Below are 27,157 nucleotides of genomic sequence, written 5' to 3'. Positions count from 1 at the left end.
TTGGTCCTTTCTCCAATATGTTGAGCGCCTCTTTGGAGATTCTCCCTGCGGTATAATTCCTGATAGCTGTTTTGGAATCTGACACTATGATTTTAACCCCTTTTTGAGTCAAAGCTAGGGCTATGGCCACCTCCTCTGCAACCTCCACTCTGTTTTGCGGGGTACTGCAGCTCTTTGAGTTCTCACCGTTAGCCTGGGTCGTCACTGAGACAAAACCTGGTCTGCTTTCATATTCTGCTGCATCCGTGTAGAACACCCCTTGCTTTTTATCTAGTAATTTTTGTAATGCTTTAACCCTGTCTTTCCTCCTGTCCTGGTGGTGACTAGGATGCATATTCTTCGGGAGTGGTGGTATGCGTATCCTGTCTCTGATTTGCGACGGAATGGCTCCCGTGTTTCTTACTTTGTTGTTAGTTTTGTATCCTAGTTTCTCTAGAATTCTCAGACCACCTCTGCTTCTCATTAGTCTCTGTTGTTGGGAGACTAGTGTGGCTTCGATCAACTCTTCTAGGGTGTTTGAAATGCCCATGTTTAGTATCCTCTGCGTAGATGTGCATGGTGGCAGGTTTAGGGCTGTTTTAATTCCTTTCCTAATGAGGATTTCTATTTTGTTTTTCTCGGCCCTTGTTAGTTTAAGGTACGGTGTTGCGTATGTGATCTTGCTGATCGCGAAGGACTGCACTATCCTTAATAGGTTAGCCTCCCTCATGCCTGCCTTCTTGTTGGCGATTCTTCTGAGGAGTCGACATGTTTGGCTTACGCTCATTTCAAGCTTTCTAATCGTTTCCGTATTTCTTTCATTCTCCTGAATGTGCATGCCTAGCACTCGTATAGCTTTAACATTTGGAATCGCGTCCCCATTAACTGCGAGTTTTATCCCGTGGTTAGGGATTTGCTTTCGCTTTTTCTGTGGACTGATGAAGAGAGCCTCCGACTTCGTAGCTGAACATTTAAGTCCGGCTTTTTCTAAGTGCTCTTCAATTATATTTATGGCATTTTGCAGCGTTTCTTCCATGTGGGCGTCACTGCCTCTATTTATCCATAGGGTGATGTCGTAGGGTGATAGATCGTATGTTCTAGACCCTGTAAGTCCTTAAGTTTGTGCGGGAGTCCCATCATTACTATGTTAAAGAGAGTGGGTGAGAGCACAGAGCCCTGCGGTGTCCCCTTATTGCTGAGCTCTTTCCCTTTCTCTTCGTTACCCCCTAGACTAACCGTTACTGTTCTGTCAGTCAGAAAGTCCTTTATATACTCGTAGGTACGTCTCCCTACGTTTAGGCTACTCAATTTTTCTAAGATTGCCTTGTGGTATACGTTGTCAAATGCTTTGGCCACGTCTAAGCCAACGATGGCTTTCGTGTCCTTCGTTTGGTGGTCGATAATTTGCTCTTTAAGCTGTAGCATGACATCGCACGCAGATAGGTGTGCTCTGAAGCCTATCATTGTGTCAGGGTACATGTCTTGGTCTTCCAAGTATCTGCTGATTCTAGATTGTATCACGTGTTCCATTAGTTTCCCGACGCATGACGTGAGGGATATTGGTCTGAGGTTTTCGAGACTAAGCTTTTTCCCCGGTTTTGGAATTAGGACTAATTTAGCCTCCTTCCATTCTTTGGGGATTTTACCCTTCTCCCACCACTCTTGCATAAGATTCGTTAGGTTTACTATTGACTTGTCGTCTAGGTTCCTCAACATCCGATTGCTTATTCTGTCCGGTCCTGCAGCTGTTTTCGTTTTGAGTCGATTCAGCTCGGCCCTAACTTCTCCTACCGTTACGGGGCTGTCCAAGAGGGGGCTCTCTTCGCCTTTGTAGTCCGGCAGTGTTTGTTGCGGACCACATTTAAGATATCTATCCTTAACTTCAGCGAACAATTGTCTATTACTACCTTCGTATTTGTACACTAGTTTCTGCATGTTTCTATGCGTCTCTGATTTGCTGCTTTGGGGGTCTAGTAGGTGTCTCAACAGTTGCCATGTATTTGGTTTACCAATTTTGTGATCCATCTGTTCGCATATGCTATTCCAATTTCGTTTCGTGAGTTCGAGTGCATATTCTTCAATCTCTCCGTTCAGGTGCGCTAATGCCCTCCTAATGTTTCTATTGCTTCTATTCTCTTTCAATTTTTGCTCTAGCTGCCTTTTTTCCCTCCATAATCCGACCATTTTCCGGTCTACTACCTCTTGCGTTTCGTCTGCCTCCACCTTTTCCGTGGCCTCTTCAACCGCTTCCAAGAGGGCTTTGCTCCAGCTGCCTACATTCTTGAGCTCCTCTTTTTCGGCACATTTCTGCCTAAAGAGGTTCCAATTTACCGCTTGGATCTGCTTGTGTGTGGGAGTTGGTATGCCGTGTTCTACCACCGTCTCTATTATTCTGTGGTCGCTCCCCAAGTCTTCTCCCGTGTTACACCATCGTGCGGCTATGTGTCCCCCTATGAGAGTAAGGTCCGGTGTGGTGTCCCTGGAAACACTATTTCCTTTTCTCGTCGGAACTTGAGGATCTGTTCGTAGAGTTAGTTCATGGTGGAGATAGTATCCCATAATTCTCTGCCTTTCTGTTGCGAGGTTTTGTACCCCCAAGCCGTGTGTGGCGCGTTAAAGTCTCCGACTATGACTATGGGGCTGTTCCCTGCAATGCTTTTGGACCTTTCGATGAGCTGATCGAAGCCACAATTCTTTTTTTGCTTAGGAGAGCTGTATACGTTGAGAACGTATAGGCTCCTATCTTTTCTTTTCCTCGGTACTAGTTCAATTAGGACGTGATCAATCTTATTTGTGTCAGTCTCGTGCAGGACTGCTGCTAAGTTTCTTTTAACTAAAATAGCTGTCTGCCGATTCTCTCCTTGTCCAGTGTAGGCTGTGTAGCCGGCCAATTTTGCATTTTTCCCACACTCTTGCAACGCAATGACATCTGGTTTATCGATGTTAGTTAGGAATGTTTGTAGGACTGCTCTCTTTTTCAGGAAGCCCCTACAATTCCACTGCCAGATCGTGTTATATTGCCAATGCATATTGAATGTTAATTAATTGTGTTCTAAACCAATCGAATTCCGCTTTTAAAGCGAAGTCGCGTTTCTCAAATTCTGCTTTGAGGGCGATGTCGCGCTTTTCAAATTCCGCTCGAGTTTGTTCCATGAATTGCATCATAGCTCCGTTCATCAGGGTAATATCCTGAGTAACTTTGTTCATCTTGCTGTCTGAGTCTGTCTCTCCCATTCTCTTCTCTTTGAGCGGGGGCCGATCTGTTTTACGTTCTTTGTCCCCTACACTTTCTTCCTGTCTCGTACTGTTTCCACCCTTCTCTTTTTTCATCTCCTCGATTATCTTTAAAAATTTTTCTCTCTCCTTTTTCCTATCCTCAATCAGTATTCTGATTTGCTCTTCCTGCCTCTTAATAAGCTCTTTTAGCTCCTGGTTTTCTCTATCCTTTTCTGAATCCTGGGAGACTTTGTCTGACCAGCTCACCTTGTTACTTGTTTCCTTCTGTTGTGTCTGGTGTTGCGGCGTCTGTAGCCTCGGGAAGGACTCCGAGCGGCTCCTGGTCCTGCTGCTCGATCTCTCGCTTGGCTTGCTTTTACAAAGTTTCTCTTGGTTCGTCTCCTCGGCCGCTTGTTTTTGCTCCCATTGTCTCTAATAATTTTTTTTACCACTCGACTAGACTCTATCTTAAGAGGGTATGAGCCATTGCAAGAGTCACGTAAGGCTTTCGCCTTTATATACAGCTGGCGATATACAAACATATCTTGATCAAATTGAGACAAATACGGTTTTCGGTACCTCGCTACGGGGAAAAGGTTGCGTACAAGCAGGGCATTTAGCGCCGCTCAATATAGACTCTCAAATACTGTAAAGTAAATATGGCTCTTAAAAATAAAACAATGTCGATGATTTCTTTTGTGAAGGCACATAACGGCGATTCTATAGCAAGAATATCGGTGACTGAAAGAAAAGGGAGTTGTGAAGTCAGACGTGCTGGAAATTTAGGCGTGTACATCAGTTTAAGGCTGTGGGAGCTCCGAGAGTAGTATGCATGTATGTATTTCGGAGACCACAAGTTTAATACTTTCGCAGATGCGGTGACGTTGTGTACATCGCAAAGTTGTTCTTAAGGAAGGTGTCCGTTATGAGTACCTGCTGCTGTCGCAGTAAACGAGTTAAGCACCAGAAAAGTCGACAAAGCCTACTTTATTTTAGTTACGACACGGGAAAGAAAGCTATGATTCTTACACTGCCGTGCTTCATAAAACTTATCGCCTGTCTTCCGAAGTTTGACTACTGAATAAATTGCAGCCGTGGAATTCTTTCCTAGTGAGGGTGATTCAGCAACAGTAAAAACAGTAGAGCGCATAGACAGTGAAATTTATTCGGCATTGTCGTGCTGGTACGCGGGCCTAGTTTTACCCATTGAGGACATGTCCCCATTCATTTCTCGGTCCTGAATCGGAGGCCAAGGCCGAGGCTGGTGTAGATTTTCTCTGTGCATGGCCCACTTGCTTTCCCGCTCAATGGTACGTTCTTACTAGCGCTTGCCTCTTTTCGTAGCCTTGCCAGCAGTCCCCTTGGCCCGACGAGACCTCGACGAGTAGCTGCTCACAGCCTTCTTAGAGTTGCCCCGCTTTCCTCCGCGGCTTGACGACGAACGCGTACTACGGGCGTGGCGGCGCCGTCTCCCGCCACTCCTGGTACTCACGCTCGCAGCAGAGGTGCTGCTCTTGGAATGGCGGCGGCGGCTCTTCCACTTTGTTCTGCGGCTGCTCTGCGAGACGGTGGTGGACCCTTCATCCTTGAGCTTGTGGCCACCTGGACCGCTGCGGGACGAATGCCTTGAGGTAGCGCGGCTCCTACCCCTCTTGGCGTCATGACTGCTGCCGCCATGGGAGTGACTCCGCGAGCGGTGCCGATGGTTCGGAGCCTTGGCCGCGGCAGTGTGAGCATTGATCGGGGAGGGGCTCCTCGAGCGCGCCTTCCGGCTCACCCTGCGCGACTTGGATTCCTTACTGGTGGATGGGACATTCATGTTGGCGTCGGGTGGCGTTGCTTCATCGGCCTTTCTCGTTTTTCCGGTAGCCGTGGTGGCTATGCTTTGCGGCTTTGCCGGCTTCACTGACTGGGTTCTCGTTTTAGGGGACGGCGGGCCCTTGGCGGCTTTTCCACGCGCTAGCTTGTTAGTGGGAGCCTCTTGGGAAGGCCTGTCGCCATCTTCGGCAGCAGGCGGGCACCACTTCGTCGTCCTGCTTCTGGTCTTGGGCTGGCCACTTCCTTCAAGGCTACCTTCTGATCCATGGTGGGCGTTGCCGGATTCACGGGCCGGGCTCTCGTTTTAGGTGGCGGCGTGTCCTTGGCGGCACTTCCATGCGCTCGCTTGGTAGTGGAAGCCTCATCAGAAAGACTGCCGCCATCGTCAGCAGCAGGCCGTTGCCGCTTCGTTGTCCTGGTCCTGGTCTCGGGCGTGGCCACTTCCATCTTGGCTTTCTCCTAGACAGAGTATCCAGCAAACCGGAGTTTTGTTCTGCATTGTTAACCTGGCTGCCTTAGCTTATCCCTTCATGTCTCTTTCTTTCTTCATTTTCCCATAGCTTATTATCGCTACATTTCAATTAAACACAACAATTACCTTGCCTTATGCTCTTCCTTGTTTCGTTGTCTGTCCCTTCGTATGGTTGTCATTCGCAAAAAATCGAGCCTCTCAGATCCCCTTATTTTTTTTTTTTTCGTTCAATTCGGAGCGCGCAAAACACGAAGCTGACAAGAATAGAGTTGAGCTTTGTAAAATTATGGAGCGCCTTTTTTTGTGCACTGGGCGTTTAGCTGTAGCCCAAATAAGGACAGCAGAACGACTGAATGACAAACATCGTCTCCCGCGTACAAATGTTCTAATAGTTCTGGTTTGGAGCAACGAATGACTATATTAAAAGGAGAAGAAAGGGGGTTAACCGAGAGGCGCGATTTTTATTAGTCATATCATAAGAAGCCAACAAATACTGACACCTAGTTAAACATAGGGGAAATTACTTGTGCTTAATAAATGAAATAAAATATTCAAGGCGGCACTTTCAATTTTGCAGCTTCCTTGGTCTCTCGTTTCTGATTACCTAAGCAAGGGGCGTCCGTTTTTTTTTTTTTTATTCCTGCGTAGATTTCATCTAACCCTGCAACTAACTGTGTTCGACCTCGTAGGTCAACGCGCAGCGGAACTTCACGTGAATATAGTGACCTAACACAACTTTCTTCTCCATTCATCACACGATACGGGGATTTTAAAAAAATGAAAACAATACATAAAGATATGACTAGCGATTGCTCCTGTGGGCACGAGAGTGTTACGTTTGAATAAAAGACAAAGAAGTTCAGCGTTCCGTTCGTTGCTGCACGAGACGCCAGCGCATATCGCAGATCATGTCTCCTTCGATCACGCTTAACTCTTTTACGCCTTCGGGAACGAGTAGGCAGCGTCACCAAAGGCGTCATCGGCGACTGGACTTCGTCCAGCGTCCTGAACCCCTTCACGTCCTCTTTGGAGGTGACAGCGCCCGGGACCCGCCGTGTGGCAAACAGCATTCAACCCTGTCTCGACCTCACGAGGGCTGCAGCAGGTCTCGCCACGTCTTCCACCGCAAGTGCCAGCGTGACGTCATCTCAGACGGCCTTTTCGTATCAGCAGCAGCGCCAGCGCCTCGCATTCCGCTACGCATCACCGGAGGCAGGAGCGATGCGAGCCTTGCGTGGGTCCTTCGTCCTGGCACCTCCAAGGTCCCACCGTTCTCCGGGCTCCGGCACAAACGGCTACGCCACTGCGAAAGCTTGCGTCGTTGGAAGGTAGGCTGGGTGTTTTCTCGCACGCCAGCAGTGAAAACAGCGGCTCTGTAGTTAAATACGTACAAATTGTACAATGCATTCGCGAATTTTTGGAAGTTATATTGAGCTGAACCTCGCTTTCTGAATTATTAACATTAAGCAGGTCGAAATGGATATCCGTGCTTCACATTGTTCGTAAGTGAAAATGGAACGACTTTCGGAATGTGGGTTTATTCATGTTATTTTTTGAAGCCCGAGTCTCTGTTAGGAAGTGTTCGCTGTGTGGATAAATCAGCTAATTATGCCGACCTAAAGTGACTAAACAAGTGGGAATCATTTATAATCAAACACTAGCCTGTTTGTGTGGCACACAGCTTTACTTTAGCTATTTAATTCATGCAGTGGCCGCGGTCTTACCTATTGAATTGCGAGCAATTATAACAAAGATCACTTACAAACATGGATCTAAAACTGCATCGCAAATGTGAAAGCCCCCCCCCCAAAAGAAACCCAATAAAACAACTATCAAAACTGCTCTTTCTGTGCTTGTGCCAACAAGCCAAACATATAGGAACTGAATTTCTTTTGCCACTTTATAACATCCTCTACACGAGGCTCTAAACAAAGAAGCGGACTCTAAATACCCAACAGCAGAAGCACTGCACATTTCTAGACGTCAAGTGACCTGCAAGTGCAAGTGTGCTGGGCGAACCTTGCCAGAGCTTTATGCTGAAGCATGGTTATCTCTAAATTCAGAGGAAAGTGCAAGGCGAGTATTTCCCAGGCAATCCATGAGACAACAAATCCACGCTACCAAATCATCCTCTCAAGTGTCGGAAATGAGAATTTCTTTAAGAACTGTGTAGTAATATTAATTCAGTAGAGTTCACAAGAAGCCATTCACCAATGCTCAAAGGCGATGCACCAAGCGAAATATTGTTTAATAAACAAAAAGCAAACTCAGCTTCATACAAATACAGTGCTCAAAATTTTAAACGCGAACAATTTCGAAACTCTTCCAATGCGTTGTTTCATTTCCAGATTCATCTGAATTTGTAACAGGGGCCTAATTCAGACAATTGGGACTCATCATCATCATCATCATCATGTTTTATGTCCCCTGCAGTACGAAGGCCTCTCCCTGCGATCTCCAATTACCCTTGTCCTGCGCCAACTGATTCCAACTAGTACCCGCGAGTTTCCTAATTTCATCGCTTCACCTAGTCTTTTGTCGTCCTCGATTGCGTTTCCCTTCTCTTAGAATCCATTCTGTAACCCTAATGGTCCAACGGTTATCTAACCGGCGCATTACGTGACCTGCCCAGCTCCATTTTTTTCCTCTTGATGTCGATTAGAATATTGTCTATGCCCGTTTGCTCTCTGATCCAAACCGCTCTCTTCCTGTCTCTTAACGTTATGCCTAGCAATCTTCGGCGAGAGATATGGCCACTGTATATAGCGCACGCCAGTTAACTCGCCAGCTCATGTCAATTCCTGTGCCGCTTAATCATCACCACTGCTTGTAGCAACCAGAAAGTGGATGTATCCGTAGTCACTGGCATAGCGACTCTGTGTATAGAAACACTCATCGACTTCGCGCATTAGATTAAACAATATATGGAGTATACGTGTGCGGATGCGCAAATTTTACGCAAGATGACGCGTAACTGACGCTCAGTGATAATAGCTTCAGTTGATCGCCCATGCTGCCTTCCGCTTTCTGTAGTCGACGTGGTCTTACGTGCGGTAAAAATTAAGAAAATCGCCGTTTAGTGAGTGAAGGTTTCAACAGCAGTTGATGACATTTAGCGAGACACGGGTGCAAAACAAGTAAAATGTTCCGACTAGCTCCGCATCCTACTCCAAGGCTTGCTAGCTGTTTACTCGTAGCATAAGCGTTGTCAAACCGCGGTAGTGGCGAAACGCAAATTGCGGAGTACAATAGGACAAAAAGCTATTAGTTCCGGAAGAATCCGGGGACTTTGTGATAATTATATACAAAGTGATATTACCCGTTAGCACGCATTCCTCGTTTACTCACTGAAAATCGATTATTTAGCGGGGAATATAAATTACCTGCGTATACTTCTCTAGACTCGTAACCATCCTTCTGTAGAATTTCATTCAGCACGCTGTGCGCTTTCAGTACTTCGCTAAATACAAGCGCCAGGGTGACGGTGTGCTTGTGTTTCACAGTCGCAGTGCACCGAGCTGTCGACGACCTGGGTTGTCGGCGACGCTGCGGTGGCTGCTCGACGCGGGTGAATCGCACGCAGCAGCACAGCGACAGCCGCCACGACCGTCGTCTAGCGCTTCGGCTTCGGCAGCTGCGGCATCACCGGCGGCTCAGTTGTGCCGACGTGATGTCATGAACTACTGTGCCAATTAGGAGCGCACGCTGCCGTGACGCGCACTTCTTGCTGAAGAATTTTATTTTCACGTGCCCTCATTTCCCGCAGCTCAAGTTCGCGGACTGCTTTAACTGCTTGTGCTATATTTTTTAATTAAATAGCGATTTGATTGTTTGTTGTTGTCGTGTGTAAGTCGGCGCACTCTCAGTGTGCGACGTGAGGTCATTCTTACCTGTGCACAGCGGTACTGTAGCAGCACCAAAGAGGCAACGTGGCGAAATATGAGACGGAGCTACTGCCCGACGCCGCGCCCGTGTCCGTGACTACAGCCAGCGCCTCTGACGGCGGCTCGGCAAATTTGCACCTTGGAGTAGTTGCGTTCACTCGGCGAGGAGCGTCGGAAGTCGCCGCCTCTTTTCGATTCGCAACGTTTCTGATACAAGTTTCGGTTGTAGACACGCGGTTTCTTGTGTTTACTCGTGTTCGCGGAAATGCATCACCTAAAACACATGCGGGCAACATCTACAATAGCATCATATCGTATTCGCAGTATTTAACCAGGCTGCTTTCTTCACTCAACTAGACAAGGTCATCACACCTTGCTCTCATTTCTCTCTGCAATTAAAAAATAATGTATGGCCTACTAAAGAAAGAGCTCAATTCTTGGCTATAGCTAGTAACATTTAAGCACAGTGTGAAGAAAAATCAGGAATTGGCATTTTCACTCCTGCTCTATAGACTGGTATATTTCTAATCAGGATTCCGCACTTCTTATCCGCATTTCAAGCTGAATTTCCAGCCGTAGGGTTAGCCTTACGCAAACTAAATTCATCAATATCGACGGTAGTCATAATAACGGATTCTTTAGCTTTATGTTCATCGCTCACAGCAAATAGCAGAACTAACATTTTACGCACATTTTATTTTCTAGTGCCTGCCCACATGAACTTAATTAGATTGCTTTGAGTACCTAGGCATAATGGTTAATTCAGGAACGAAATCGTTGACAATCTCAGGACAGCGGCCCTAAATGGCCCTGTACTATCCTTAGATCATACATAAGCTTACCTAACTACTGCTATGTTCAGGACATATGAAATTATTCAAGGCTTTTCGAGCCCAGATACAGCTAATTTTTCAGAATATCGACACCTCATATTCCATGGCACAAAAATTCCTTTCACACCAGAAAAGCTCGATAAATTTTTGCCCAATTACGTTGTCGAATACCAGTCTTAAACCTTTATCGTCACAGGCACAGACGTCTACATATGATTGACCCTGGCGGTAAATTCTGTTTGCCCCCGAAGCTTACACGGAGCAAAACATCATTGCTACACAGGATTCGGCTCGGCGTTGCTTTCACCCTTCGCTACGCGCACCTCATCGGCCAATCGAACAGCCCTGATTGTGATCACTGCCAGACGCCTGAAACACTGCAACACCTACTGTGCGACTGCCCAGCATATATGCTGGAGCGAAGGACGTTAGAAAGTTTCTTAGCCAGCGTTGGCAGGCAACCACTGTAGGAGGAAGCTATCCTCGGCCCATGGCCTGACACTGCAATTTCAATACGTCCAACAAAAGCATTGTTGAAGTTTCTGCAGGACACCAAGCTCGACGAGCGGCTCTAGCAAGACAACTGCCTTATGTACATAAGCACTCACCACTTCTCTTATCATCATCATCCATCCCAGTACTTTCACTCCCCTTTCCTTTTCCCCAGTGCAGAGTAGCCGACTAGAGCGCACTAGCTCAGGTCGACCTCTCTGTCTTTCCTATCAATAAATCCAATTCATTCATATCGTCACAGGGCTGGCCTGGTGAGATGAGACCATAGATCACTGTTTGCTTATTGTGCCACCGTTTTCCTTCAAGGAAAAACATTTTAGAATCATGGTTTAGACATCGTGGTTTAATTTTTTCAGTCCTGAATAGTCTTTCTCTAGGAGCCTCCTCTCGTGGAAACTTCCACAGGGATGTTTGCTCAGCCAAGGAGGAATTCTTAGTTGTTCCAGCTGTTAGTTGTTTCTTAATTCCTTCACACGTTATTTTTATTCATTTCTTCCTGACAATTTCACCAATTTTAGTAGTACCTGCAATTTCCTAATACAATAAAAATTTTGGCCAATCTCCCGCAGTGGGCATGCGCCATCATAAAAAGAAAACCAAACCAATCCAAACCAAGTTCTTCCGAGTGCCACCGGGTAACGACGGGCTCTGTTCAGCCTGCAGCGAATGTGCACCTGTTCGCGTTTCAGTAGTGCAAGTCAGCAGTTTTACGTTCTTGAACCACCCAGAGCTCCTGAGCATCACATGCACCGTCTGTGCTGGTATGTACGATTATTGCGAGAGCACCCGAGATCTGCCGGCTGCCGTGGCAGTGACGTCCGCGTTGGAATCCATACCTGGACTTCTCCACAAGATTCAGGTGAGCCGAGAGAAACCAACGCGAGCGATCCTGAATGCGGGAAAGTTATGCCCTCCCAATGTCCTTACTGAAACAATAGTCTGCAGTATTAGTATAGTAGTACATTGCTGGAGGAATGAAATGTGCACTCAACAACAATTTCCCGGCATATCGCTTGTACACCCTTTCAAATCAACATCTCTACAAACCAATGCCCTGTTAACCGACTGAGTTTCTTGCTTTCGCGATTTTGAAGAATCCTTGCTAGCTGTCATAAACGAATTAAATACCTTGCTTTCTTCCCGAGATCTTCCCGAGATCTGACAGTGGCAGACTTTACCTGTTTCGGATGTTTGGATGCAACAAAGGCATAGGGTTTTCTTTCTTGGTCACGTAATGGGATTCATCATCATCACCATCATCATCATCATCAGCCTAGTTACGCCCACTGCAGGGCAAAGGCCTCTCCCATACTTCTCCAACTACCCCGGTCATGTACTAATTGTGGCCATGTTGTCCCTGCAAACGTCTTAATGTCATCCGCCCACCTAACTTTCTGCCGCCCCCTACTTCGCTTCCCTTCCCTTGGAATCCAGTCCGTAACCCTTAATGACCATCGGTTATCTTCCTCCTCATTACATGTCCGGCCAATGCCCATTTCTTTTTCTTGATTTCAACTAAGGTGTCATTTATCCGCGTTTGTTCCCTCACCCAATCTGCTCTTTTCTTATCCCTTAACGGTACACCTATCATTCCTCTTTCCATAGCTCGTTGCGTCGTCCTCAATTTCAGCAGAACCCTTTTCGTATGCCTCCAGGTTTCTGCCCCGTAGGTGAGTACTGGTAAGACACAGCTGTTATTCACTTTCCTCTTGAGGGACAGTGGCAACCTGCTGTTCATGATTTGAGAATGCCTGCCAAACGCACCCCAGCCCATTCTGCTTCTTCTGGTTATTTCAGTCTCATGATCCGGATCCGTGGTCACTACCTGCCCTAAGTAGATGTATTCCCTTACCACTTCCAGTGCCTCGCTACCTATCGTAAACTGCTGTTCTCTTCCGAGACTGTTAAACATTACTTTAGTTTTCTGTAGATTAATTTTCAGACCCACCCTTCTGCTTTGCCTCTCCAGGTCAGTGAGCATGCATTGCAATTGGTCTCGTGAGTTACTAAGCAAGGCAATATCATCAGCGAATCGCAAGTTGCTAAGGTATTCTCCATCAACTTTTATCCCCAATTCTTCACACTCCAGGTCTCCGAATACCTCCTGTAAACATGCTGTGAACAGCATTGGAGATATCGTATCTCCCTGTCTGACGCCTTTCTTTATTGGGATTTTGTTGCTTTCTTTGTGGAGGATTACGGTGGCTGTGGAACCGCTATAGATATCTTCCAGTATCTTTACATATGGCTCATCTACACCCTGATTCCGTAGTGCCTTCATGACTGCTGAGGTTTCGACTGAATCAAATGCTTTTTCGTAATCAATGAAGGCTATATATAAGGGTTGGTTATATTCCGCACATTTCTCTATCACCTGATTGATAGTGTGAATATGGTCTATTGTTGAGTAGCCTTTACGGAATCCTGCCTGGTCCTTTGGTTGACAGAAGTCTAAGGTATTCCTGATTCTATTCGCGATTACCTTAGTAAATACTTGCGTTTTAATGATTGTGTGCGGATAATGAAATCTCAGCCAATAAAGACGCGCATCCAGCTCGAGCAGAAGCCAGCCGTTGCGGATCCCCTTTACCGCAAGAATAACGACAAATATGCAGTGGTACGCTAATCATTGTTGTTGTCATTACTACTTTCATTACGATGTCTGCTTTCAGAAGGACGTTCGCATAACCACTCTCCGGATTATGCTTCACGGTTATTCAGCATGGTCATGGTTGATCGGTTTCCTTAATTGCAAATGTCGCGATATCACTATTTTATCTATCCTACCTGCCATGTACGCAAACTTATCTATTCTTTCGGCGATACTGCAGCTGCAAGCCTCAACAAGGGGATCTTCACGGTTGTCTTGGACACCGGAACTTCCTCGGTAGTGAGCCCAGCGTGGTGGAGCTTCCTGGAGTTTCGGCGGCGAGTCGTGGACACCTATAGCTGCGAGGTTGTTGCTTGTCAGCCACAGAAATTGGGCGGGCCAGCTATCTGGGACCATATGTTACGCTTCGTAAGTGAACACTTCTCGTCGGTAATAGAAATGCGACTCCGTACAGTTTGCAAGCATATCTCGATCATGCCACTGTGGCAAGAAACATTTTGCGAGATTGAGGGCACTTCTGTTTCCCAGATTTGGTTGTCAGGCGCCTCCGTGTTTCTAACCCCTCCCCCCCCCTTTTTTTTTTTGTAATGAACCATCCAAATTTATTGGCGATTGTGCACCGTTTGAATGAGCTCTTTTCCCGAATGGAGGCTTTCTGAACTGGTGGCTTGTGTGATCAAGCATGACTAAGAACTTCAATGCTTAAGTTGCTTAAGCATAATTAGTTTTGTGACTTCAGTCGTGTTATGCGAACTAGGCATGCGTAATGAGCGCATACTTTACATTTTCCGCCAACGCAGTGGGCATTACACATATTTTGAGCACGACTGCTTTAGACTATTAAGTGTATTAAGAAAGAAGCGTTGACATTGAGAAAAACAGATTTATGGAACGTGAAGACCTAATTAAGGATTACTTTAGGATTGGTGAAACGCTGTGCACAAATGCATTCTGTTGCTATTTCTCTAATTAGGTTGTATGATGTTTGCTCTGTTTTCATTCCCTCAAGCAACTATATCTATAGGATCATGTTTATGTTGCTTCACGCCAGGGTGCCACAAATGGGCTGTGGGCCCTCGTCATACATAGTCGGTATGTCTTTAGACCCATTGGCTACGACTGTACATACGAAAAAGTTAAATTAAATAAATAAATCTGCGCAATTGGACTAAAATAAACCCGTTAACGCGACTAGGCGTCCACGCTGCGTAATGATGAGAAGCACGACGTGGAGAGACTCTTTCATTAGTAGCGCGTTTCGCACGGCTTCCATGTATGTGCGAATGGTGTAATTGCGAAGAGGACATGGCAAGTTGTCACGCAGTGAGTACAATATATATCTATATATCAAAGAAACAAACAAAATCTGCTCGTTCAGGCGCGATATGCGATCACATGGATGCATGCATGTGATCACATAGGTCGAAGTTGGTGCCTATATACGCTCCCGATCAAGCTCCAAATAATCACCGGCCCAAGACAAACATCAACGGCTGGAGATTCGTTACTACAAAACTTGCCATAAGCACCAGTGATTACGGAAGAACGAATCGTTTTGTCGTGCTTAGCCCTCAACTTATCGGAGGGCCGGCATTGTACGTCGAATGAGTGACTGAACGAAGTGACCGTGTTCTCTCGGTCATTAAGGCTCACACTGAATTTTAAAGACTTGCTGCAACTTACTTATCTTGAATATATATATTCTGCGATTTCATCAAGGCTTCGATAATCTTGAAAGGGAATAATTGCTTGCTTTCTCAACTGAACTGTTGTTGGTTGCCGTGTATTCTTTATTTATACGTCTATTAATTCGTGCGGACATATTGATAGTGCATATCTTTTGAACACATGTAGATCGGTGAGGTCAGGCAAACTACGCACCGTCTTCTGGAAGATTCTCTAGGAGGCCAAAGGCCGGTACGTGAAGAGCAACGGCATCAAAACGCTTCAGCAGTGGTCGTCGCACTTCTCTGACGAAAATGACGTCACGCTTTTCATATGCGTGGAGGCGTGGAATGAAGTCGTAAGTAATCACCATCTTCAGTGCCCTTTCAAGGAGCAGAACGGGAGCGAACGTGTTACCGTTCTGGCTAAGTTGATGAGGAGTGGTGGAAAAAGAAATGTCACTTGAAGCCAACGTTTGCAGAAGGGGACTTCTCTTTGTCAGGTAGCGGCTGAAGTATTTTGTGCCCTGACGAAGACAATTCCCTTTGTCGAAGCGCTGGTTTAAAGCGCTATTCCTTGTTCGACGACTCCTCATCGTTTAAAGTTTCCGCCCTCCTTTCAACTTCTGTCTTGTTTAACGTTCTGACTACGAAGGTGATAAATGCAAACACTTAGTGAAGATATACATGGTGTTTCATTTTTATTTTAGTCGATGCAAAATTTTGAATCAGAATAATAAAAGGCCTGTGTTCTTATGTTGGTGGCCTTGGTAGCCACCAACTTGGCTGCTTGGTGGCCGCTAGATAAAGGATGCAATCATCCGGTAGTGTTTTGTTTACTTCGTATTTATTTTACATTTTCATGCGTACGAGGAACTGAAGATCGTCATCGACATTAACAAGCTGGAGTATTAGGCTTTCAGAAAAAGATTTCTTTTTGGAATTACATAATTTTTTTTTTTATGTCGGCTAACTCGTTCCTACTCGTTTTAACACGGCAGCTTCGCGTTTAGATTCAGGTCGTGCTATGAATACACATCGGTTCGCCACTGTACTGAGTCACAGCGCGAGCGCAGAATCGGAGATGCAAAATGTCTGAAAATTTTGAATAGCCTGAAAAAGAAAGAGGTTTGTATTATTGTTTTTTTAACATTGGAAAGAAACCAGGTTTCACACTACCCACTCTAAATGTTTGTACCAAGGCGACTCAGGACGTTATCAGGTAAAAATATATGAAGAGTCTGTCAATATATTTTATTCACTTGACAGGAAATAGAAGATTAAGTGGACCTGCCGCAGTCAGTGTCACATGAACGCATAATTTTTTTAAAAGCGCAATGGAAGTCTTTCGCCAACACATAAAACAAAAAGCTAGCGCAGTGCCTATTCTTCTCTGTATCACTGCTTCCGATTGGGGATTTCTCGTGGAGAAAAGGGATCGTTTAGTCCTGTTTCTGCACAAAATTTTGTTTATATATTACATACCTTTCTTTGGAGGGATGGGTGGGTGAGGAGGTTTTCGCAAATTTTTCAATTGCTGAAAACAAAAAAGAATAAACAGAATTCGGTTCTTTCCAGCCGTACCTCGTTTTCTTTCGACAATGCTTATCTTCACACTTGATCCAGGACAAACTAAGAATTGTCGGGAAGACGGACTTGTTCTATTCATTTCTTTAGTTTTTCTGTGTCCTGCTCTTGGGGTGTTCCTTGTAGTACACTACACAGGGCACATCAACAAGAGCATTTCTTACCACCACTCCTTCGTGAATCGAGAAGAGTTCTCGGAATAGTTTTTGAGTGGTAGGCTGCTGTCTAAAAAAAAAAAAGAAAGGGTCAATCAAGTGTCCACCCTAAAGAAGACAAAGTCGACCTACATGGTGGTTCAAATGATTCGACGATGACATTTAAATTACACCTCTCTCTGCTGCCATTTTCATGCTCATTATGCACTCATTTGTCATTTATTCGCCTCGTATTTCCCACGCAACTGCGTCTACCTTGCCTTCTTCAGCGTCGACACTTCGTTGACCTTTTTCTCCAGTCGCTTTTTCTCCAGACACATTTGTGCCGTCCGCGTCGCCGTCGGCGTGAAAGCGAGCGAGGTTGAGCCCGCGATCGCGGCTCAGTCTCGCGTGCGCAACGGCGGGAAGTGGGGAGGAAGTGTGCTGCCTTCCGTCGCGCGTAGGGTTTCGGGGGGAGGGGGGGGGGGGGGCGTGTGTTCTACTCCGGGTGGCCCCAGGCCGGCCGAGCGCTCCCGGCGGGGCCGCTGTATCTTGAACGCCATCGGCGACGGGTACAGAGTCCGCACTGCGTTGTGTGTTCGCGACTAAGTTCACGTTGGTGCGAGCGACAGCATGAATGTCAATTCGCTCGCTGCTGCTGCCGCCTTTCCTCACTGCAGCGTTCTGACAGCGAGTTTCCGCGGTCGCCGAGTGAGATGCGTTTATGTTTGCTTGTGCGCGCATGACGCCACGCTTGTTAATTTAGTTAGTATGCCTATGTTTACGAGTTTGTACGACCGATAAAACTACTATTCTTACTTCGTATAGCCATCCACAAATTTTCTATCGCAAGCGAAGCTTCGTATTTCGGGCGAAACATCGCCTTTTTTCATTTGATCCAGAGGTCAAGTGTGCCGATCCCGAAGACAATGCCGTCTATGGCGCATTGGGGTAAATTGTTTACCGTGTTGCGCTGTTTACGCCTGCAACATTAATTTTACTTATTCTGCGAGAAATTCTAGCTGCTTGTTGGCACCGGTGAAACCGCCTTCTAGATTCCATTGCCTCGCGCGAGCCTCGCTTAATCTAAGGGAAAGGCACTCTATTTCCCAAGAGTGAGCCGTGTGGTGGCTTTGCCTGAAGACGCACGTACCTGCGCGGGTGCACCCTTTACAGAAGTTTCGTGCAATGGAGTTATTTTTTGCTATATTGGCGCTAATTGCGTCCACAGTATTAATGGGACCTAGTCTGCGACAAAATCTGGCTTCTTTCCTTGTTCGGTCATTCATTTCCGTACATGTTTTGACGTGTTCATGTGATACATATTGTGATGCATGCATGGTGTGCCGTATACTTTGTGGCGTGTTCAATTTGTTAGTGTCATTATACTCCTGAACGGGTTTACTGGTAGCTAATTTTAGTGTTGAGTTAGGCTTTTGTGTTAGTTCATTGCCGTTCGACCAAATATAAGCTCCAGAGGAATATCCATTGATACATACCGTGAAAGTCGGGATAAAAATCTGTCCACAACGAGATGTTATGGACATAAACAAGAATGTCTTGATTGGAGCGTCACCAGCACGCAGTAAGCGAGAGAAAGACACAGCCCCCAAAAATATTTTTGAACCGAGGCTAAAAAAAAAACAAATTAAATTCTGTGGTTTTGCGTTCCAAACCACGATCTGATTATGAGGCATGCATAAGTGGGAATAATTTTGACCACCTGTGGTTCTTCAACGTTCACCACATGCGTCGTACGCGTCTCGCACTTGCTAATTAGGCGTTCCGTTTGAAAAGGTTGGTTCATGCACCCCGTGAATTCTAACTGATAATCATCTTTTTAGCTCACCTTCACAAGTACATTTATTCAATTTTACTCTGCGCAGTCTATGAAGTTTTGGCAGTTAATTAAGACATAGTAAGTATGTATATGTGTGAGACAACAACAGCTGCTTTCGGGACATCTGTCTTTGCTGCCTCTGGCGAGATCTTAGCGACAAGAAAACTAAGCTTATGGCTTAGTTGACTTGCTGTTCGTCTCTGGTCGGGACGGTTGGAGCTCACCTAATAAAGAGAAGTTTTTTTTTTTTTTTTTTTTTCCAAGACCACTCCTTGTGAGCGCTCGTGTATACGTGTGTTCGGCTGTCTGGGTGTGTGTTCCGTGTCGTTAATAATTTTCGCGCGTGACAAATGTAAGTGGACTCGCTTTAAATAGAACCCCAAGAGACCAGGGAAATAAGTTCTGCTGATCAGGAGTTCTATTTACCGCCAGATTGACCCCAAGTGTACACAAGATGGTCTTTATTGCAAGTAGCTGATAATAGCTGTAGCAGATCTGATTGGAAAGCTTCTTGCCACAAAGGTTATGCTTCCACGCCGCCGCTGACTAGAGCTGGTAGCACAAATGTAATAAAGAAAGTTATCATTGAGTGACAAATATTTTTAAAATTTCCGTTTTAGTTAAGCAAACACTCTCGAAGTCGTCGATAACTTTGATCTTCGTCTCCAGTGTGAGCGCATTGTGCAGGCGTTTCTGTGCTGGAATCGAGTGCACTAAGCAAACTCACAGCACGCCGACATTGCCAACTCAAACAAACCATAGCAAGCCACGACCATGGTTGAGGCCACACTAACCATGGCACAAACAAGAGCCAGTAAAAGCCACCTTTACGATAACATTGGGAACTGGCGAAAAAAAAAAAGAAGAAACAGAATACTAAATACAGGAACGGCCAAAAGTTCGATTCCCATTGCGATGCCGCGTAGATTGGCCGTTGAGTTTCGTGTTCGGTAATATTTTTCGGTCCGTCTTCCCGGAGTTGAAAAAGATGTGGTTCTGTATAAGGAACTTTTTTTTCTCCATTGCCTTAATGCACCTCTAACTAACCGTAAGGCTGCTGTTCCGTTTAAGCAATTTCCGTTTGCCGAGATTCTACTGTATAACATATGCATACATGTGCCAATGAATACGCGATTGTGGCGTCATTTTTTCTGTCTGTCTCTCTTCCGTATGAAACGTCACACTAGGGGCATTGTAACTTAAAGCTTTTCCAATTCGTTTTTCTTGCAATATCCTAACGCGAAATTTACCTCCAAGACAACGTAAGGACCTGGCGGTGACCTGGGGCGCTATAACGTAAAGCTATTCCAAACTTCTCTATTCCGATTCTGCAATCAGCTTTCCATGATTGGTCGAAAATGTTTCGGGCCACCACCACTTCGCCTGTCTCTCACGCGACGTTACGAAAACCGCGAGAACGCCCCATCTGATATGATGTCTGTTCATTGAGTATGCAGGATTAAACCAAACTAAAGAAAAATAATTCTTTCTCATTCGATACTTTTTTCGGCATAATACTCTGCCGTTGATCAATCGTTTACAGGCTGCGCCACCTTCGCTCGTCTGTCACGCGACGTCAGAAACCCGCGAAAAGTCACAGCGTCAAAGTGACGTGTACGCGTTAGACACATCAATATGCCGAACAAAACTATTTTTTTTTTCTTAATAGCCGGAGGCTGCCCCGTTCCGAAAGGAATAGAAGATGGCTGTCCACCGATAGCTATGGTCCTAAATATAGTGTGTCAGGAGTGACAATCATAAAGAAAGAAAGAAGACGAGGAAGAAAGTGAAGCCAGCGCGTGGAGCCGCCATCTTGGAGAAGGGGCGCGCGCAGGGAAGGACGTGGTGGCCGGGCGCAACGTTCCAGGGGAAGACGGCCGGAGATCGCCTCTCTGGGTTCTGCCCCAGTTCCTCGGCGACACATCGACGTCCCGCCCGAGTACCAGGCTCGGCGAGCAGATGTCCGACATCCCTGGAACTACCGCTGGCCCGGACCTACCCGCCAGGACACGTCAGCGTTTGTGCCGCTGAACGTGGACGCGCGGAGGCTGGCTACAGCCAGTCACCGTCCCGTCCGGAGAACTACGCTGGGCCGGCGCGCACCGGGAGCGCCAGCTGGCACGAGCCGCGCTCTGCCGGAGCGCGACAGCCCATCAGCGACCGTGCCTTCGTCACGTCGACCGGGGCATCGGTGACGCCGGACACTAACAACGACTGACGACGACCAGATCGCATCGACGGACCACAGACCGGGGGACGCCGATACCCGCGTCGAACAGAACCGGTACTGTAAGCGCCACTACTACAGCGAATAGACGATCGCCGCACAGACGTTTGTAAACGCGGTAGTGTGAGCGGAAAGCTGAGGAAGGGAGGACGCATTCCATGTGTAATAAGTGTTGAATCTGACCGTGTGTTCCTGTTACTAAAATAGCCTATTGAATGAATGTTACGTGTGTATTGCATCTTGCGTTCGTGTGTTCCTTCCGCCAGCTGAAGCAAGTGTACCAGGCGTTAACGTACGCGTGACAACATTGGCGAGCCTGCCAGGATCCCTTTAACTTTGTCACGTGCCTCGGTGTGTCTTGAGCAGCGGAATGGACCTTGAACGTTTGATGACGGCAGGGAGTGCCGCGGGCATGTCGGCTGAGTCCATAATAGCACTGTATCACGAGGAACAGAAGCGATTAAGAGAAGAACGCGCAGAGGCGCGAGAGGCTGCGAAGGAAGATGAGGAGAGAGCCAAGGCCGCTGAGGAGAGAGCGAAGGATGCGGACGAGCGTGCATATAGGAACTTGATGTTGGAAAAAGAGCTTACGGAAAAGAAATTACAGCTGCGCATGAGTAACAGTGGAGAAGAGGCAGGAAATAGGAGCTCAGACGTGGTACCTCAGAGAATAGCGACAGTGTGTCCCCAAAAGCTAATCGCCCCCTTTGACGAAAGGCGAGATGACTTAGATGCCTATATACAGCGTTTCGAGCGAATAGCAACTGGACAAGGCTGGCAGAGGAGTGACTGGGCGACGGGGTTGAGTATGTGTCTCGTGGGGGAAGCGTTGGCCGTGTACAGTCGGATGGCAGCGACTGACGCACTAGATTATGACAAGGTGAAGAAGGCTCTCTTACAACGCTTCAGACTAACGGCCGAAGGTTTCAGGGATAAATTCCGAAACTCTAAGCCACACGATAACGAGACAGGCCAGCAATTCGCCGCTCGAATCTCCAACTACTTTGATCGTTGGTTGGAGATGGCTAACATAGAGAAGACATTCGAAGACTTGAGGGACAACATGATTGCAGAACAGTTCCTAGCATCATGTCATCAGGGCGTGGCAATATTCCTGAAAGAACGCAACTTGAGGACGGTGGTGGAACTATCTGAACACGCCGACCGCTATTTAGAAGCCCAAGGCCAAAAGAATTTGGGAAAGGGGAAGGAAGATAAAAAGACACCAGATGAGAGAGAACAGACTCGAAGCACAATCAAATGCTTTATGTGTGACAGGATAGGGCATCGGGCTGTGAATTGCCCCTTGGGTCGTACTCGCAGTTCGACGTTGAAGTGCGAGGGGTGCGGACGGCATGGACATACAATACGAACCTGCCGAGCTAGGCCAGAAAATAAGACTGCCTGCATTGTTGAGAGCGAAAATCCCATTGCTGTTGACAGTACGCGAATAGAACAGAAGGAGGCCAGCGACAAGACAAGTGCTGTCACGACGGCTCCGAGGTCAGAAGACCCGGAAACCTCGATGCCCGTAGTAGTGGGAATGCTGCAGGGACGAAAAGTGTCTGTACTCAGAGACACTTGGTCTAACATTGTTTTGGTAAGACAATCCATGGTGCCGGAAAGAAATATCACCGGTACAGAAACGCCAGTTCGATTGGCGGATGGTACAATACGGCGAATGCCTATGGCTCGTGTGTTGCTTTTGACGCCTTATTATTGCGGTTGGATTGAAGCCCGGTGCGTCAAAGAACCGCTTTACGACGTCATTCTTGGGAATGTGCCAGGAGTCAGAAGAGTGGATGATCCAGATCCCCTCTGGAGTTTTCCCAATATCCAGATTACATGTAGGGTGGAGCATGAATCCACCGAAGCCGGGGGCAGAGATAACGAAAGAAGTTCGGATCCGTATACCAGAGAAGCTAGCATATTGTCAGTAGAGAAAAGCACAAGGAACCAAGATAGGAAAGATGTCTGTATAAAGAATACTTCAGGCACCGCCATCGATATAACCGCGACGGAAATGAAGAAAAGGCAAGAAGCGGACAGTACGCTGCGACATTATTTTGAAATTTTAGGGAAATGGATTCAGAATAAGAAGAGCCGGGTCGTTCATAAGTTTGAGAAGGTTGGAGAATTACTGTACCGAATAGCCAGAACCCACGATGGAAGAGAAACACGACAGCTAGTAGTGCCAGCGAGTTTACGAAGAGCAGTCCTCGAGTTAGCGCATGACACTATAATGGCTGGCCATCAAGGAGTAAGAAAGACGACCAGCCGAGTATCAGAAGAATTCTTTTGGCCGTGCATGCAAAGTGACATTAAACGGTTTGTGCGATCTTGCGAGATATGTCAGAGAACCACACCAAAATGGTTAATATCAAAGCTACCTCTAGGGAATACGCCTATTATTCAGCAACCGTTTCAAAAGGATACAGGAATGGTCATCACAGAGTCGGCTGCTGAAAGTCCATACCAAGCAGACATCCCAACGACAGAAATGATCCCTCAAAAGGTGAAGATGACAAGCACGGTGTCTAAATCGAACGTATGTGAGGAAAGACGGGCTCAAGAATTGAAGAGCAATGGACGTGTCATCGCTGGGTCCGACAACTTTGACAAGCCCCAGGCATGCAGGTCTGGGTCTCGCGCCAACTCATGGTGTCATCCAAATCACCCTCCCCGAGGTCATGTCTCGATGAGGCGCCGCCGTCGAGAGCCAGGGCCAGTGCACAACTTCATGTCTTGCTGTACCGAGGTCAGACAAGAACCGGTAGGCAGGAGTTCACGGACCACATGATTGAACGTGCCACGAAGGACATCACTGACTTTGCGGAATATGTTCGTTTACGTGTTTACTTTGTGATTATGTTCGTATACTGGGGAATAGCTTGCTGCGCATGCATATAGTGTTTAGAGCTTCTGAGGAGTCTTCCTCAAACACTCGCGGAATACAACGCCTTGTAAATGCTGCTGTCGTTGACATTGACGTAGTGTTAAGACTCAGCAGAAACTTGCGTGATGTGCGTGTGGGTGCAGTGAAGTGCGGTGGAGTGCAGTGAGGTGTGAAGGAAGAAACGGCGAAGAGAAGTTATATGTGATGTAGTGCAGTGAAGTGAAGTGCAGTGACGTGTGAACGAAGAGTGGCGAAGTGAAGTTATATGTGGTGTGGTGAAGTGGAAGTGCAGTGTCCGTGTACATCCAAGAGGTGACGAGCAGTGAGGGAAGTTTTCGCGGAGCGAAAACTTGGAAAACAGGGGGGCCATTGTCAGGAGTGACAATCATAAAGAAAGAAAGAAGACGAGGAAGAAAGTGAAGCCAGCGCGTGGAGCCGCCATCTTGGAGAAGGGGCGCGCGCAGGGAAGGACGTGGTGGCCGGGCGCAACGTTCCAGGGGAAGACGGCCGGAGATCGCCTCTCTGGGTTCTGCCCCAGTTCCTCGGCGACACATCGACGTCCCGCCCGAGTACCAGGCTCGGCGAGCAGATGTCCGACATCCCTGGAACTACCGCTGGCCCGGACCTACCCGCCAGGACACGTCAGCGTTTGTGCCGCTGAACGTGGACGCGCGGAGGCTGGCTACAGCCAGTCACCGTCCCGTCCGGAGAACTACGCTGGGCCGGCGCGCACCGGGAGCGCCAGCCGGCACGAGCCGCGCTCTGCCGGAGCGCGACAGCCCATCAGCGACCGTGCCTTCGTCACGTCGACCGGGGCATCGGTGACGCCGGACACTAACAACGACTGACGACGACCAGATCGCATCGACGGACCACAGACCGGGGGACGCCGATACCCACGTCGAACAGAACCGGTACTGTAAGCGCCACTACTACAGCGAATAGACGATCGCCGCACAGACGTTTGTAAACGCGGTAGTGTGAGCGGAAAGCTGAGGAAGGGAGGACGCATTCCATGTGTAATAAGTGTTGAATCTGACCGTGTGTTCCTGTTACTAAAATAGCCTATTGAATGAATGTTACGTGTGTATTGCATCTTGCGTTCGTGTGTTCCTTCCGCCCGCTGAAGCAAGTGTACCAGGCGTTAACGTACGCGTGACAAGTGGGAGCAGCCGCGGAGCATGAATTTACGTATAATAAGCATTTTTCCGTGGCACTGTAACGTTAGCGAGCCCTTTCGGCACATCTGCAACATCACTTTGCCAACTCTTCTTTGCCGAGGATACGTTTTTGTGGCATTTTTAACGTTCCGCTGCACGCCACCGCGATTTTCGACCATCCACTGCAAGCTAAGTAAGGGGAAGCGAATCAATCACAGACGCCGGCGTCACCGTCTTGGGCTGGTTATCCATTTTCACTGTTCTGACTCGGCCCCATCGAACCCCAGTCCACTTGAGCGTGCTCCTCGCCTCTCGTCAGCCAATTCGACAAGGAAATCTGCTCAATATAGGCACTGCTATTCACTTTGAAAGAAAAAAAGTGACCTCCTATAGAGGAGGAGCGCGTTTCATTGGGCTTTTCATACAACGCTGCGGGTTACAGCCCCATGCTTGCGTCGGTGGTTACGTAAATTTGATGTCAGGAGATTGGAATAAAAACAGATTGGAATAGTTTTACGTTATAGGGCCCCTGAAGCGTTGTTTGAACCACCCAATCAAGCGCTTTCCTCATTTATAGGAGGCCGCTTTTGTTTGCTTTCAAAGCGAATAACGATACCTACCTTGACAGGTTTTTCTTATCCAATTAGCTGACTAGAGGCAAGGAGCACGCAGAAGTCGAGAGCGGTTCGGTGGGACCCAACTTACGCAGTGGAAGTAAATGAAGTGGGTGGTCTCGGTGGCTGGGATTGGCCCTCTTGCTTAGCTTGTGATAGTTGGACGAAAATCACGGCGGTGTGCAACGGAAGGTTAAAAATGCCACTAAAACGGATCTTCAGCCAACAAGAGCTGGCAGAGCGATGTTGTATGCGTGCCGAAATTGCTTGACAACGCTATTTTGCCGCAGAAAAATTATTCTACGCAAATAAATCCATTCTTATAAGCAGCTGCGAGCTGCCAGTGCCAGAGTGATCGGTGGGTAGACATTAGACAGTTTTAGTTACACGTACGTAGAGGCTTCACGTACGCAAACGTGAAAAGCCTACGTACCTTACGTGCACGCCATCTGAAACGCTTTTAGCTACACGTACGCGACGCACGCCAGGAAGGACCCCGTAGCTACGTCTATCGGGAAATGTGGACACGGCGGTAGCCAACTGAATCCTGTCACCGTGTTTCGATGCAAGCCGTCTGCGCGCGCGCGGCCCGCTGTCGCTTGCTTGTGATCTCGCGGAACTCCCGCGCGAAGCTGTCTACGTACGCTAGAAACGCACGCAAAGAATTGAATCTCACGTACGTCCGTGAGACGCGCGCGCGCCCGCTACGTTTTACGCATGCGCACTGCTGACACGTAGAAGCTCTACGTACGCAAAGCCTCTACGTACGTGTAACTAAAACTGTCTATTATCTATTTCTTTTGCAACGGGCCAGCCTCGGGCTATTCCGAAAAAAGATTTAGTTTTGGGCGGCATAGTAATACATCTTTAATGCGCACGCGTTACTTTGACGTGGAAGGTCTTCTAGGCTTTGTGACGTCGCATGACAGATAGAGAAGTGGGCGCAGCAAATGTACATTTGTACAGCACCTAGATTTTTCGAAGCGCTGTAGATGGGGATAACCAGCCCCCCTAGCCCATCACAAAGCCTGACGATAATGCACTTGAGTCATGGGCACCGATTTTGTCGCTTAATATTTCTAATCGAAGGCTGCTACATATTTTCAAAGCGCAGCTGGTTTGATAGGAAATTAGCTTCTGTATTAATGCGTACTATATGGCTGCGCAAAGTAGGGCACTGTGTTCTTACCGACGAAAACAAAAAGCTGCAAAATTTTTAGTTGCTTTGTTCACTTTCCAGGAGGAGACACAAAGGCAGAGATCGTACTCCTATGCCTTCTCCCGGATCCGATGGCCGTGCTTCGACGGCGCATCCTAGAACAGCATTCGTGCCACCACGCGGTGTCGACCGAACGAGGCAGCCTGTTTTCGCAAGTGCATGATCTGTACGCCAACTTTACATGTGACTTCTGCCGCCTGCTGTTCTGCGTGGCAGTGCTGCACGGCATTTTTGAAGATTGGTCACCAGCTGCACACGGCACAGAAAGGGGCTTCTAGCCGACAGCGCATCGAGGACTTCCATGTCGCAGGCTTCGCGCGTGCCCTCGGCCACCACCAGTCTCGCCTGCGCACGCGCTCTCCCGAATCGGCCTCTTGTATGGGAGGCATCCCGTGAGCTTCCAAGTATTGCGCTCTTCGGTGAGCGGTATTATCGCTATTGTGTTCCACGAATAACTTTCCTACAGCACAACGCTTGATGCAAACGCGAT

General features: G+C 47.4%; 1 protein-coding gene across 1 annotated transcript in view; it reads left to right on the top strand.

Moving 5' to 3' along the window:
- LOC126548623 (uncharacterized) overlaps nt 1-9,317 on the top strand; it is a 44,230-nt gene extending 34,913 nt beyond the window's left edge. Inside the window, exon 4 of the mRNA XM_072285261.1 lies at nt 8,995-9,317. Within this exon, the coding sequence (XP_072141362.1) occupies nt 8,995-9,164 (170 nt within the window). The 3' untranslated portion in view covers nt 9,165-9,317. The remainder of the gene's footprint in view (nt 1-8,994) is intronic.
- The last annotated feature ends 17,840 nt before the right edge of the window (nt 9,318-27,157 follow it).

Source organism: Dermacentor andersoni, chromosome 1, assembly GCF_023375885.2.
Source record: "Dermacentor andersoni chromosome 1, qqDerAnde1_hic_scaffold, whole genome shotgun sequence".
Taxonomy (NCBI): domain Eukaryota; kingdom Metazoa; phylum Arthropoda; class Arachnida; order Ixodida; family Ixodidae; genus Dermacentor; species Dermacentor andersoni.
Note: the sequence above shows the minus strand (reverse complement) of the source record. Positions and strands in the feature narration are given on the sequence as shown.